General features: G+C 46.1%; 3 protein-coding genes across 4 annotated transcripts; 2 read left to right on the top strand and 1 right to left on the bottom strand.

Annotated features, from left to right (window-relative positions):
• The first annotated feature begins 177 nt into the window (after positions 1–177).
• LOC132255374 (protein vav) lies at positions 178–6,487 on the top strand. 2 transcript variants are annotated; one of them, XM_059751378.1, is made up of 10 exons: positions 178–529; positions 591–772; positions 840–914; positions 1,015–1,354; positions 1,954–2,121; positions 2,820–3,143; positions 3,218–4,092; positions 4,155–4,313; positions 4,377–4,545; positions 4,642–6,487. In XM_059751378.1, exons 1-10 carry the CDS (start codon positions 314–316, stop codon positions 4,699–4,701), a joined length of 2,568 nt encoding a protein of 855 aa, XP_059607361.1. In that variant the 5' UTR covers positions 178–313; the 3' UTR covers positions 4,702–6,487. The 2 variants fall into 2 exon arrangements, with proteins under 2 accessions (XP_059607361.1, XP_059607370.1); XM_059751387.1 differs by lacking the exon at positions 1,015–1,354 and adding an exon at positions 1,703–1,808 and having other exon boundaries at positions 180–529.
• A 176-nt stretch (positions 6,488–6,663) lies between these two features.
• Positions 6,664–10,101, top strand: LOC132260399 (protein pygopus). Its single transcript, XM_059758475.1, has 3 exons — positions 6,664–6,941; positions 7,179–9,204; positions 9,699–10,101. Exons 2-3 carry the CDS (start codon positions 7,286–7,288, stop codon positions 9,817–9,819), a joined length of 2,040 nt encoding a protein of 679 aa, XP_059614458.1. The 5' UTR covers positions 6,664–6,941; positions 7,179–7,285; the 3' UTR covers positions 9,820–10,101.
• Positions 10,102–11,551: 1,450 nt separating this feature from the next.
• Positions 11,552–13,410, bottom strand: LOC132260408 (tubulin polyglutamylase TTLL6-like). Its single transcript, XM_059758487.1, has 2 exons — positions 12,613–13,410; positions 11,552–12,553 (listed from the first exon to the last, which is right to left on the bottom strand). Exons 1-2 carry the CDS (start codon positions 13,368–13,370, stop codon positions 11,725–11,727), a joined length of 1,587 nt encoding a protein of 528 aa, XP_059614470.1. The 5' UTR covers positions 13,371–13,410; the 3' UTR covers positions 11,552–11,724.
• Positions 13,411–13,413: the final 3 nt, after the last annotated feature.

Genomic DNA, 13,413 nt, shown 5'->3' on the forward strand with positions numbered 1-13,413 from the left:
TTGTCTTTCTATTTACTCCCCAAATCTTCCGTGTGCCAAGAATTTATTCACGGCTTTTGTACTCGACTCAGTCGACTTCAGAGAATTTTTGGCGGGAATTGTCTTCACGTAGAACGCGGCGATCGCTGTGGCCGATAGTGGCACTTAGTGGGTGAAGTCGATTGCAGCGCTGTGGAGTAAATCTGCAAGTGTCTTGACAGGCAGTGATAAAAATATGGCCGCCCCAAGTTTTTCCCAAAAACTGTTTTCCACCTAATTTTCCCCGTATTTGTGCTATTTTAGTGATTTATTGCGTGTCCGTCGTCCGGAAAAGATGGCTATGGCCGATGATCTGTGGAAATCATGCCTCTCGTGGCTGATCCAGTGCCGCGTTATTCCGTCAGATCACAAGGCAGCTTGGCCAGATTCGGAGATAAAAGTGCTGGCATTGACCCTCCGCGATGGTGTTATTTTATGTAATCTCATTAATTTTCTCGACCCAAATGCGCTCGATATGAAGGACTTTCACCGAAAGCCCCAGATGGCACAAGTATGCGCGCACGGGGGTGCCCTTGGAGGCGTATCGATTTTCACTGTCGTTTCCTCTGCAGTTCCTCTGCTGCCAGAACATCAAGCTCTTCCTGGAGACGTGCAAGAACCACTTCGCCCTCCGGGACTCGGACCTGTTTGAGCCGACAATGCTTTACGACCTCACCAACTTCCATCGGGTGCTCATCACGTTGTCCAAGTTGTCGCAGTGTCGCAAAGTGCAGCAACTTCATCCGAATATTCTGTGAGTTTGGGGCGCTTCTAGGGGTTTTGAGGACTTTCTTCTAATGCTGCGTTTGCAACTCTTGCAGGGGCTTCAACGCACAGTTGTCGCCGAGCGAGAGGAGCCACTCGGAAGAGGACATCTACAAGGATTTGCATTCAACGTAAGTGGCTTCCGGAAGGTGTCCTCCTATCTCAGTCCCTGATCCACCTTTCTTGTCTGTGCCCTGCTCGGGTGACGGTAACCTTGTCCCTGCATTGTAGTAATAACAATCACGCCAATCACGCGGATTCTGTGGTGGCGAATGGGGAGAAACAGGACTCGATTGAGGAGAAGAGCACCGACACGGTGGACGAGAGTCCGGGCGCTCTCGACGAGGGCGGTGAGAGCGCTGAGAGTGAGGTGGACAATGTCCTGTCGGCACCCAAGGAGGAAGAGGAAGACCAGGAGAACAATGTGCAGGAATTGTGTGGTGTCCTGTTGAACTCCCACAATTGGTTCACGTCAATTGCCGCGGAGCAACTCGTCGGGACGTCGCGCAATGAGGAGAAAATCTACGAGGATCTCTGCTATGTGACCTTCTCTTCCGAGAGCTTCCCTGAGGTTCATATTCCAGACTTTTCACGTGGTTTTTCGCTCTTTTCCGTAGATGTTTTTGCGCTGTTAGAGCGTTTTTGGCATTTCTTTTGCATCTCCTCTGTTTTATTGTTATCCTTGTTTTGCTGACAGCACAGAAAGTTCCTTGCTTTTCATCTTTGAACAAGGACGCAAGCCGGAAGACGTGGAGCGGAGAGACATCACTTGGATTGATACTGATAACGTTACTATTCTTTCCTTAGTGGCATGAATATTGAAAGAATGTAAATGATTTTTCCATTGGCTGTTCATTTTTTCGTTTGTTTATTTTCATTTCATCGTGATTTTGATTGTTGGCAAAAAACATGTGTTCAGAACAACGGACAACGCCGTGGTGAATGGAAATCACGATGAGCATGACATGAAAGAGGAGGAAGTTTACCAAGATCTGTGTTCAATTCAGCGAAGAAGTCGCAATCAGGTATTTTTCTTCATTGTTTTTACTTTCAAGCACAGTTTTTACCCATTTTCTTCCTATCAATGTGCAATTTGTGATGTTTAATTGCTAAAGAGTCTCTAGAAAAGTTTTTTTTTTATCTGGGTTGATAATTTTGCTCTTCTCTCAGGTTTCATCTTCAACCAGCTTCGAGCAGAGGGACTTCGTTATCAGAGAACTCGTCGACACGGAGAGCAACTATTTGGACGTGTTGAATGCCTTGAGGTACAAATTCATGCAGCCGATGGAGAAGTTGCTATCCAAAGAGGACATCAAATTGATTTTCCCAAAAGTCAGGGTGAGTTTAATCTATTTTTCATGACTTCATATCGATTGAATTGTGTTCTGCGCGTCAAAAAATGGTTCTTTAATAAAATTCATGGGAAATTTAGAGCATTTCTGTAAAATTTTCTTTGGGAACACTGATAAGTAATTCAGGGAAATTGATTTAATAGCAGACTTTGAGCCCGAAGAATCTGTTTCCGTTTCATTTGAACTGTGAAATGAAAGGTCAATTAAATTGTTTCTCGGTGATTATTAAATAGTGTCAATTGTGAATGATTTCTATGAATCGTATTGGAAGAGACTCATTAGTCGTCTCTGCAGATGCAAGTTTGATAGGGTAAGGAAGGGCTAATTAAGAGGGCGTTTTTTTAGTCTAGCTATTGAATGCAAATTTAATAAATTTACTGTTCTCTAGTGCGATTATTACGCATTTTTCATAAGTTTTCACGTTCATCACTTTGTATTACTTCTTGGAAAAAATAGTGTCAAAATTCTCCGTATTTCTGTTTTCCTGCCAAATTTGCATTCATGAATAGAATTAGCTGTTGATTAGGAAATTATTAAAATTCATGTATTTACGGAAGCTCTGTTGGTCATTAAGCGAAAAATTCATAATTAAATTCTCCGCCTCTCGCGTCAATTCGTTGACTATGTAGGCCAGTGAATAATTAAATGCGGAGAGTAACGACACCCATTGTTGGTCTGTTGCAGGAATTGGCGGACATTCACACGAAATTCCTGGAGAAGCTGCGCGAGGCTGTTCAGCCGGGAGCCAAGCTGAAGCTGAGTCAGGTGTTCTTTGACTTTCGCGAGCCGTTTCTCATTTATGGCGAGTATTGCTCGAATATGACCAACGCCACGGATGCGCTGAGGGATCAGACGGCGAAGAGCGAGAGCATGCGGCAGCTTGTGAATCAATGCCAGAAGGAGCACAGCGAAGGGCGCGTCCAGCTGCGCGACATCCTGTCGGTGCCGATGCAGCGGATTCTCAAGTATCATTTGCTGCTAAAGAAGCTGGTGGATGAGACATCTCCGGTGAGTGTGCTTGTGTCTATTTTCGTGGCTTTGTTTACACTCTGTTTTCCATGCCTTGTGCGGCGGTTTTGTAGACACACGAAGACTTTCGAGGCTTGGAGCGTGCCAAAGAGGCGATGGACGACGTGGCGCAGTACATAAATGAGGTGAAGAGGGACTCTGAACATCTGGTGGTGATTCAGAAGGTACGCGAGAGCATCATGGACCTGGATTTGCCCTATGGCAATGACTTGCAGCAGTACGGAAGGCTGCTGCTGGACGGAGATTTGAATATCAAAGCGCATGAGGATCAGAAGACGAAGCACAGATACGCCTTCATCTTCGAGAAGGTCATGATCCTGGTGAAGACGTCCAGCACACGCATCGGCGACGGGCAGTATTCGTTTAGGGAGGCGCACAATCTGCAGGAGTACCGCGTGGAGCTGTGCCACTCCAGGCGGACGCTGACGCGCGACGCGAGGCTGAGATTCCAGCTGCTGCTGGTGCGGAAGACACAATCCACGGCCTTTACGCTGTACATGAAGACGGAGGCTGAGAGGAACAAGTGGAGCAAGGCTCTGCAGGACGCCATGGACAATCTGGATCCGCCAGGATGTCGCAATACTGATCACAAGTTCGTCATCACGACGTTCGACGAGCCGGCGATCTGCCGGCACTGCTCCAAGTTCCTCAAGGGACGCATCCATCAGGGATACAGGTGCAAGACGTGCGAGATTTCCGTGCACAAGGGCTGCATCTCGTCCACGGGTCGCTGTCGCCAGGGCCCCGTGAGTCTCCCGCCGCCCGTGTGCGATCGGCAGCTGTCTGAGTTCTACTGGTTTGTGGGCACGATGGATCGCGACACGGCCACGAGCAGCCTCGAGAACAGGCGCATCGGCACCTACTTGCTGCGCGTGAGGCCGCAAGGAGCGTCCAATCCCAATGAGACGATGTACGCTCTCAGTCTGAAGTGAGTATGGCGCACCTCTCGTGAGGCAATTTCATTACATTTTCCCTCCGCATCTCTTGCAGAACTGATAAGCATGTGATAAAGCACATGAAGATCTATCAGAAGCGTGATTCAGAGAGAGATTCAGTGTCATATTATCTATCGACCAGGAGGTACTTTAAGACTATCATTGAGCTAGTCTCGTTCTATGAACGAAATGATTTAGGGGAGAATTTCGCTGGGTGAGTGTGATTAAGTACAGAGCTGTGATGTTGCGGAATTGATTGCAATGATCTGTTTTGCAGGCTGAATCAGTCGCTTCAGTGGCCTTTCCGTGAAGTGATCGCGACGGCATTGTACGAGTTTGTGCCGGACGAACAGAACCAGTTGCCATTGCGGAAGGGATGCCAGGTGATTGTGATCGGAAAGGAGGGCGACAGCAAGGGATGGTGGCGCGGGAAGACCAATGAGAGGGTAAGAAGGATTTAATTTAATCACTGTAGTTCTGTTTGCGTTTCCAACTGATTCTAGAAATCTCTAGGGCACTTTTTAACGTCTTTCCCGTTGCAGGTTGGCTTCTTCCCCAAAGAATATGTGCGGGAACACCCCATGACACCGGACGGTCTATGATATTTCAATTCTCTGTCAGTCATTGTGTGCCAAAATTAATATTTCATCCATATCTTCACAAGAGAATCACCCTAAGAAAATTGTAATAATTCCCTTTGTCAACTGTGGTGCAGATCCTTTTAACACTTTCGCTGTCCTTCAAACGTAGTCAATGGGTGTAAAATCCGGTCGCAATGTTCAATGTGTGTTAAAAGTGAAACAATTCAGTGTCTATTTTAGAGCAGAGTTAAAGAAAAACAAGGGGAGGAAGTATTTTTGTAAAATGGAACAGAAAGTTGCCTAGAAGCATTCCTTGAGAAGATGTCGTTTTTTTTTCACCGAGTAAAACTCTCGGAGAGGCACTAAAAACAAAGTACTGAAAGCTGATCCTGTGACTTAAGAAGGGCAAAAGAAGAAAAAAAAATAAGCTGAAAGACAGAGGATTTAATAAAATGAAATGGAAGTGTTGAGAAAAATTTGAGATACATTTTAAGGACGAATAATTCAATTATCAAATATACAATATATACAACATATTCAACTATACTTATATGATATTATTAACTGTTAAAACAAGTATTTATTGCATGTGATTCAATTAATGTTATGAAGTAAAAAACAAGAAAAAAAAGATGATGAGAAATCAGTGGAAAATCGCTCAGTTTTTCGACACATTGAGCACAACTTTAATCCAATTGTATTCCATCTTTTTGAGACACTTTTTGTAAAACAATTCCCTTCCATTTCCCCTCTTTTTCGTCGTGGAAAACTGTCCTTCGGATCCTTTGTATGTCCTGCATTCACGAAAATGTTAACTTATTGTCGAAGAGGAGAATTTGTTGATGAAAACCCTAAATGAGCAATTACAAGTGTAACTTTTCGCATCAACCCAAACATTTTATAGTGCACACGAATTTAAGAAATTATACCTTATCTTGACTATTCACACGAGAATTTATTGTAACGTTGTGTATTCGTGTTTTCTAGGCGATCGTCAAAATTTATAAAATGAGAAAAATTCACCGTCCTCGTGACATTGATTAACGTGATTAGGATGAAAAATATGGCAAAATTTATCGAAATATTTGTGAAAAATTGTCCCCTTCGAAAAGGAATTGAGAAAGAAGAGAAAAATGTCCATTTCGTAAAATGTGAATGTTTAAGTCGAGTCGAGCCGCATTATTATTGTTACTTTTTAGCCACATTTTGACACACACACACAGAAAGCACACAGGCGGAAGAAAAGCAACAGAAAGTATTAACAAATGGCATAAATGGAAGTTTTAACAGTAGAGAAGAAGGTAAAATGGTGTTTAGTGACGAGCAGTGCATTTAGTTTCACATCAGAAAATTGTTAAATCTCTTCAATCCTCTCTCTACGTATTTTTAAGCATGTATTTTTATTATTCACTAGTTTTCTAGACATGAAATTCTGTACCTTTCTGCAAAGAGATAAAAATATAAAATAGTGCATGTAGAGTTGTTAAATTTTTCTTGTATATTTTATTGTATATCTGAGAATTTGTTTAACCGAGAGTAAAGGAGAAGATAATAAAGTGGAAAAGTGTAGGTAGTTGTAGGAAATATATATATGAAAAAAGTTATCAAAAAAGTAAGCGTATAAAATTGAGGAAAACCCGGGAAAATTGTGGAATTGAGAGAAGAGAGAAAATATTTTGGAGAAATAATTGTATTTGGCAAGATTTTATCTCTTTATTAGGAGTGATAGTGGAGATGAGAACATTTTATGCGACTGAAATATTACTGTAGCTAAATGAATATTAAAATATATTATCGCCAAAGGAAATTTTCAGCGTTTATCATTCTTTCTACTATTATTTAAAAACCTTTGGCGCTCTTTCACGCGCGGCACTTCTCTCTAGTCGCGCCAGCGCCAGCGGCGCAATTCGGAAGCTGCGTGGGAGAAAAATTTCCCCGCACGGATACGCCATCTCGGTCGCGTAGCACCCCTAGCGGCAATCCGAGGGTACTACAAGTGAAGCGTGTTTGTGATCGGAGTTCCTCAAGCAATTTTCGGGCAAAAAGAGCCGATTTGTGCGTGATCCCCGCGTGAACTGCAGTGCTAGCGTGAATGGTGTTGTCCAGTGTGACTGTGCTGTGTGCGTGCGCGGCTATGTGAGTGGCAAAGTCCTTTTTCTCCTGCCCTGGGAACTTTGACAACTTCGCGAGTGCCATTCGTACCGCAGGGAATTTGGCCGAATCCACGGATTTTCCAGCATTTCCGCGGCAATAATGACTAGGTGAGGATGCGGACGGGCGGTGGGAGGCGATTGGGGCAGGTCTGAGGGTGGGCGGTGGGGAAAATTGGGGTAAAAAGGGCGGAATATGCGAATCGCGGTGACATTTGCATTCGGAGGAGGAAGTGTCAAAATGTGGGCCTCTTCGGCAGGGCAACCCGGAGAGGTGGCTTTGGAGCGTGATATGCCGCTGTGGGGGCTGCCAGTGATGTGGTGGCTGATGATTTTGTCTCATTTCAGGATCAGCCAGAGTGAAGCGCCAAAGAATGCTTCATCGTCGCCGTTGCTGAGCTAGAAAAAACCCTTTCCGGAAAGCGTAGAAGAGAGAGAGAATCACACGCTCGACAATGACCCACAATCTGGGTATGGCGCCGTACAGGATGCCGGGCCCCGGTATGTGTCCGGCGGACTTCAAGTCGCCCTCCGAGTCGCCGCAGCTGCCGGTGTCGGCGCCCAGCAATCCCAAGAAGCGCCGGAAAACCTCGAATGCGGCCAACAATCAGATGAATTCGGCCCCACCGCCCACGCCGGAGAACCTGCTCCCCCCGCCGCTCACGGGCTACGGGGACACGATCGTGGCGTCAAATCCGTTTGACGACACGCCGCCGCCCACGAGCCATCCGCCGCCGATGGGGCACCACATGGGCATGCACGGGCCTATGAACCACCATCCTCACATGCACCATCCGCACATGGGGATGCCGTCGCTGCGCGGAATGGGACCGATGGGCCCGGGCATGGGTCCCGGGCCGATGGGACCCGGCATGGGGGGCCCCATGCCGCCGCACATGGGCCCCGTACAGCGGATGCCGGGCGGGATGTCGCCGATGGGTCAGGCGATGGCGCAGCCGAGTGGAATGTCGCCGATGGCGAGCAGTATGTCGCCGATGGGCTCGATGGGCGGCATGTCGCCCATGCAGATGCAGTCGCCCAACAGCCAGAGATCGATGGGCAGTCCAATGGGCGGCGCGGGCGGCCCCATTGGCAGCCCGATGGGTGCCGGAGGCGGACACATGAACAACGGACAAATGGGCCCGCCAATGCACAGTCCTCTGGGCAACGGACCCACAATGGGCCACATGCCGGGCGCCGGTGGACCGCAGAGGCCCATGAATGTGCCCAACGGGGCCATGACGTCCACCGGAGGCCCCATGCCGCCCCATCCTCAGCAGCCAATGCAGCAACTCACGGCAATGGCGGCGCAGCCAATGACCGGCCAGAGCGGACAAATGTCCGGGCCTGTGATGGTGAATCACCAGGGCAACATGTGCCAGCCGCCGGCGGGGCACCACGGGCCCCAGCATAATCACATGAATCACCGAAATCATCCCAACAGTGGCCCCGGGCCGGGTGGCATGAACCCCATGGCGATGCACCAGCACCATCATCCTCATACGCATCCGCATGTGGCGCCTGGGCCGCAGCAATCGCCCCAGCAATCACCGCAGCAGATGCACCAGCAGCAGGGACAGGCGGGTCCGCCGCCGCAAGGCGTGCACGGCCACCACATGCATCCGCAGGCGATGGGACACCCTGGAGGCCCCGCGGGACCGCCGCAAACGGTTCCCAATCAGCAAATGCCTCCGCCACAACAGCCCCCGCAGCAGCAGATGCCTCCGCCCCAGCAACCACAGATGGGGCAGCATCAGATGGGCCCCATGGGCCATCCGCAGCAGCCGCCGCAGCCGCAGACGAGTCAGGGTCCCGGCGGAGGGCCCGGAGGAGGCGGAGGACCGCCTCAGATGGTTCCACATCACCAGCAAATGACGCCCCATCCGCCGCAGGTTTCGCCTCATCAGATGCCACCGCCGCACCAGATGCAGGCGCCGCCCCATCAGATGCAGGCGCCCCACGGCGGCGGTGCCACGGGGGCGCTCAGCGCGATGTCCGCCATGGCGAATCACGGCATCATAGCGGCGGGCGGGCATCTGCATGGCGGCCACATGGGCAGGCCGCCGCATCCCAATCATCCGCCCCACTCGACGCATCCGCCGCACATGCAGAACGCCCCCGGACCCATGCCGCCGCCAGGTGGAATGTTCGCTGGGCCGCCAGGGCCGCCGGGCGGCGTTGGCCCGCCAGACATGACACCCAAGCCGATGCCCGTGAGCGCGGGCAAGGTTTATCCGCCCGACCAGCCCATGGTGTTCAATCCGCAGAACCCCAACGCGCCGCCTATTTACCCCTGTGGGGTTTGCCATAAGGAGGTTCACGACAACGACCAGGCGATCTTGTGCGAGTCCGGGTGCAATTTCTGGTTTCACAGGTGAGAACTTGCTCATAATGTTGTGATTTCTATAGCATAATTAATGGGAGAGCTCGCGAAAGTTGGGATTGACGGAAGAATATTATTTCTAGGGGGAGTTTGACTCTCCGAAAATGGATGAATGAACTTCATTCTAATCTACAATGCAATTGGGCTCAAATATATTCGTGTCTTTCTAATGTTCAGGCATGGAATGAAGTTTGTCTTGAGTTTACCGATCGATGTTTGTAAGAAAATTGTTCATTTTTTCGTCTTGAAATCTTGATTATGGTTCGCGTCTGGAATAGATAAAGAAATGAAAGAAAAGCTTGAAGAGTGGTTTTAGCTGAAGATTGGCGAAGGGTTAAAGTATGACTAATTGGATATCGTATTGTGTCAAAGAGGTGGCAATTTGCAATCTCTCTTTTGGGCAGATAACGAAATTCTGGGAAGCAGAGGCAATTGATTAAGTGCGTCATCGTGTGCTTTACTGACGCTGTGCTTTCTGTTTGCAGGACATGCAGTGGTCTGACGGAAGCGGCATTTCAGTTCATCCATGCGGAAGTGTACGCGGAGTGGAGTTGTGACAAGTGTCTGTCTTCCAAGAATATTCCCCTCGTGAAGTTCAAACCATAAAAGAGATGATCATCGGCAATGGGAAGAGATAGAGAGAAAACATTTCAGTACTAACACGACGAGATTACTTGTGAGCGATAAATTTTAGGGTATAGAGAAAAATGCAAGGATCAGCAAGAAGATCAATCTGTGTTCATGCGGCGACTGATCGATCATGTGAAGAGCGGAAAAGAGTGTGTCTCGAGGGAGGCGCGAAAGGACACTAGGACACAAATGATGTCAGGCTTGTGTGTGTTTCATGAGTGTTGGCACGAGTGGTGAAGGAGTAGTTTTTTTTCGGTAGGACAAAGATGAGAGCAAAAGGTGAAATTCTAAATGGAGTTTTTCAAAATGTAATGCAAGTAGGAAAATTCTCAACACAAGTGTTGTGTCAGCATGTTTCGGGATTTTTAATTTTGACAAAGATGACAAAGAGATGTGAAGAGAGTGTGTTTGAGAAAGAGAAAAAGAGAGAGAGAGAGAGAGAAAGCGCGCGCGAGAATATTAAGAGGATATATAGAGAAGAGAAAAACATTTGCCTTGTTACAATGTAAACGAATATTAAATATTTAACAGAAAAAAGTGAGAAAAAATCAAGAAAAAAATTATCTATATTGCTAATTATTTATAGTTTTATCCATTTTTAAAAATATCTTTACGGACTGTTTTACAGTCTAAATCAATTTTATCGAAATGTGTCGAGAAGAGGAGGAGCAAGAAATGGAATGTCAAAAGATTTTACTATTATTGTAATTCTTTAGTTTTCCCTGATTTTTTTTTCTTCTTAATTTTGCCTCCCCAACATAGATTAAGACTGGCTCTAATTTGTAGAATGCAGAAGAACAATAAGTCACTAGTTCTGTGCATGTTTTTTTATCATTTGACTCTTCTCCTAGGAAAGTGAATGGATTTAAATATTTGATGAGCGAAAATCGATAAATTGTTTCCTTTTCATCTAAATTACTTGCAGATTTGTACTTAAGTGTGTGAAAGGAACTGAACAGAGAATCTTGAGAGCAATTTTTTCTTCTTTCCTACAATACAAAAAAAAATCCCTTCAGAGTTTTATTTCCCGAATCCTTTATGTTTTTATTTTTCAACGACAGAAGAAAAGAGAGAAAATACTATAATTCGAGCAATATATCTGTTATAATGAAAATAATTAACTATAGAGTGAAGGATAAAAAGGAGATGAAAAAAAACAACTAAAGTAATTAATATTTGAGATATAAATAATAAATGTGCGATGAGAGTGTAAAAAAACGTACTAACACAAAAAAACATAGCAAAAAGATTGTAATTCTGAGTGTGAAAGGAATATATTTGCTGATAGGATAAATTGAGAGCGAGATTGCGTGCGTGAAAAGGACTTTTGACACTGTAAATAGCCGTTGAGCAAGGAACTCTATCACATGAAAATATCACACTTAAAATAGTCATTTGATAAATTCTTTATCGGAGTGATCAAGACTCAATTGCCAGTGAAGAAAGCATCGTAAGCATGATCACTTCATTCTTTTCATTGTTTAAGAATTCGATTAGAGCGAGAGAAAGAGAGAGAAAAAATCATTTGATCAGTGACGAAAGCCCCAGAAAAAAACAGATCTTTTGTGTGAAATCTGACCATCTTTCTTTTAACACAAGAAAAAGGAGACACAAATTGTAAATAACCCTTGCGAGGGAAAGGGACGAAAAGACAAATTTTTTTAATGCATCACTGAAGAAAATCCCCAACGCGGCTTTCCCGATTTATTTTTCAACCCCTCAATTCATCAAACGAGAAAAAATACCTCTGCAAAATTATACAAAAGATCAACAAAGATGTTTTTGAGCGAGATCGTGAGCGTGTGAATATGCAAGAAATAGATTTAATAATAAATAAACCTGTTGTGTAATTTTATTAATATTTTATTTTCATCGCTCTTCTCAATTTGCTTCGATTGTGTGTGAAATCTGTCTCAGCATCGTCGTGCGATTCTTCCGGACGCCCGGCAGTTGTGGCATCTTGACCAACTGAGCGGAACTGATGTCCAAAAAGTGGAGATCAATTGCCTCATCGCTGGACTCGAATTTCTCAATCAGAGGCTGAAATTTGATGCGATCATTCCATGTGAGGAGATTCTTCTCGAAGAAGTTCCACACAACGATGCTCTGAATCCCGCTGAGCTTCACCAGAGTCTCTCTCTGGGCCAGAGAATAGACTCTATTGTGATCTTTAGAGCGAATATCATCCAATTGCATCGGCTGCCAATCATTATAGAGCCTGCAATCCGGCATCTTCACCACAATCTTCGTCTCAGGAGTTTTCTGAACACTATTCAGGGCGTTTTCGTTAATCTCCTGACGAATCTGGGCATTTTTAGTCGCGGCGAACAAGGTTGAGGGATGATCTAAGTACTTAGTGTAGGATTCCTTCTCAGTATTTGGCCACAATACCCGAAAATTACCACACTTCCTCTTCGCCGACAGGACAAGGCGAAAAGTATCCCTTATCAGAGATTCTTTCACTTCCTGATCAACTTCTTCATTTGTATGAAAACTGGGACTCTGATTGACTTCCAAAATCAATGGCCGCAACTTCTTGTCGATGAGAATATCAAAGCCCAGAACTTCAAAGCATCCAGAGCGATGCTGGTGAAATGTAGCACGATAAATGTGCTTCAAAGTCGTGTAAGCACTCAAAATCGTCTTGAGGATGACGTCGTCAATTTTGTTCCACAACTCCTGCACATTAATGTCGCTGGTCTGAAGAATTCTGCAAGGAAAGATCATTTTTCCGAGGAAGGAAAAACACCACATACATTTCACACTTACTTGTTAAGTACAGTGAAATTTCTTTTACTTCCACTTTCCTTGTCCGAACAGAAGTTCTGGCTGTTCTTGTTCAGCGAATAGTTGGTCAGATGCATGAAGATGTCTCCTCTGTTGCTGATCGAGGGCTGATGATACTTGTTCGTGGCAAATCTGGCCAATCCTTCGTTGTAGACGAAGACCTTCAGCGGATCCATACTGATAATCAGCACATAAACTCTCATGTCGAACTTGTAACCGTCGATCAGGAGAGGATTCTTCACGTACTCCTGACAGATAACTTTCTCCTGCGTCATGGAAGTGGCTCTCAGGTTCCGACAGAGGCGGATTCCTCTTCCTTGCGACCCGTGATCCGGCTTCAGGATGAACACCGTCGACGGGCGACTGCGGCTGTACTCCTGAGCGTCGTTAAGCTGCAGCGGAAGACACCAAGTGCGAGGGAAGATGTCGTAGTCATCGGGGAAGAATCTGGCCATTCTGTTGAGATTCCTGGCCAAACAGCGCTTCATCGAGAGCTCTTGCATGCCCGGGAAGTGATTGACACTCTGAGAAGGCTTAATTTGCCGCACGAGATCCGGCGACAGAGGTCCATCCGCCCACAGAATGTTCCACGCCTGGTCAGTGTCCACCAGGCGGAATCCCATATCCTTCGCCACCCGAATCACCGCCTGATAGCGCGTCAGCGATGCACAGAACTTTACTTGTCTCTTCTTCCTCCCATTTCCACTGGAATTTCCTCTTTTCCCTACACAATTTTCCATTGCGATGATGAGTGAAAAAATTCTCAATAGAGTGCAAATAAAA

The sequence above is a fragment of the Phlebotomus argentipes genome, unplaced genomic scaffold (genome assembly GCF_947086385.1).
Source record: "Phlebotomus argentipes unplaced genomic scaffold, Phlebotomus argentipes genome assembly contig_6, whole genome shotgun sequence".
Taxonomy (NCBI): Eukaryota; Metazoa; Arthropoda; class Insecta; order Diptera; family Psychodidae; genus Phlebotomus; species Phlebotomus argentipes.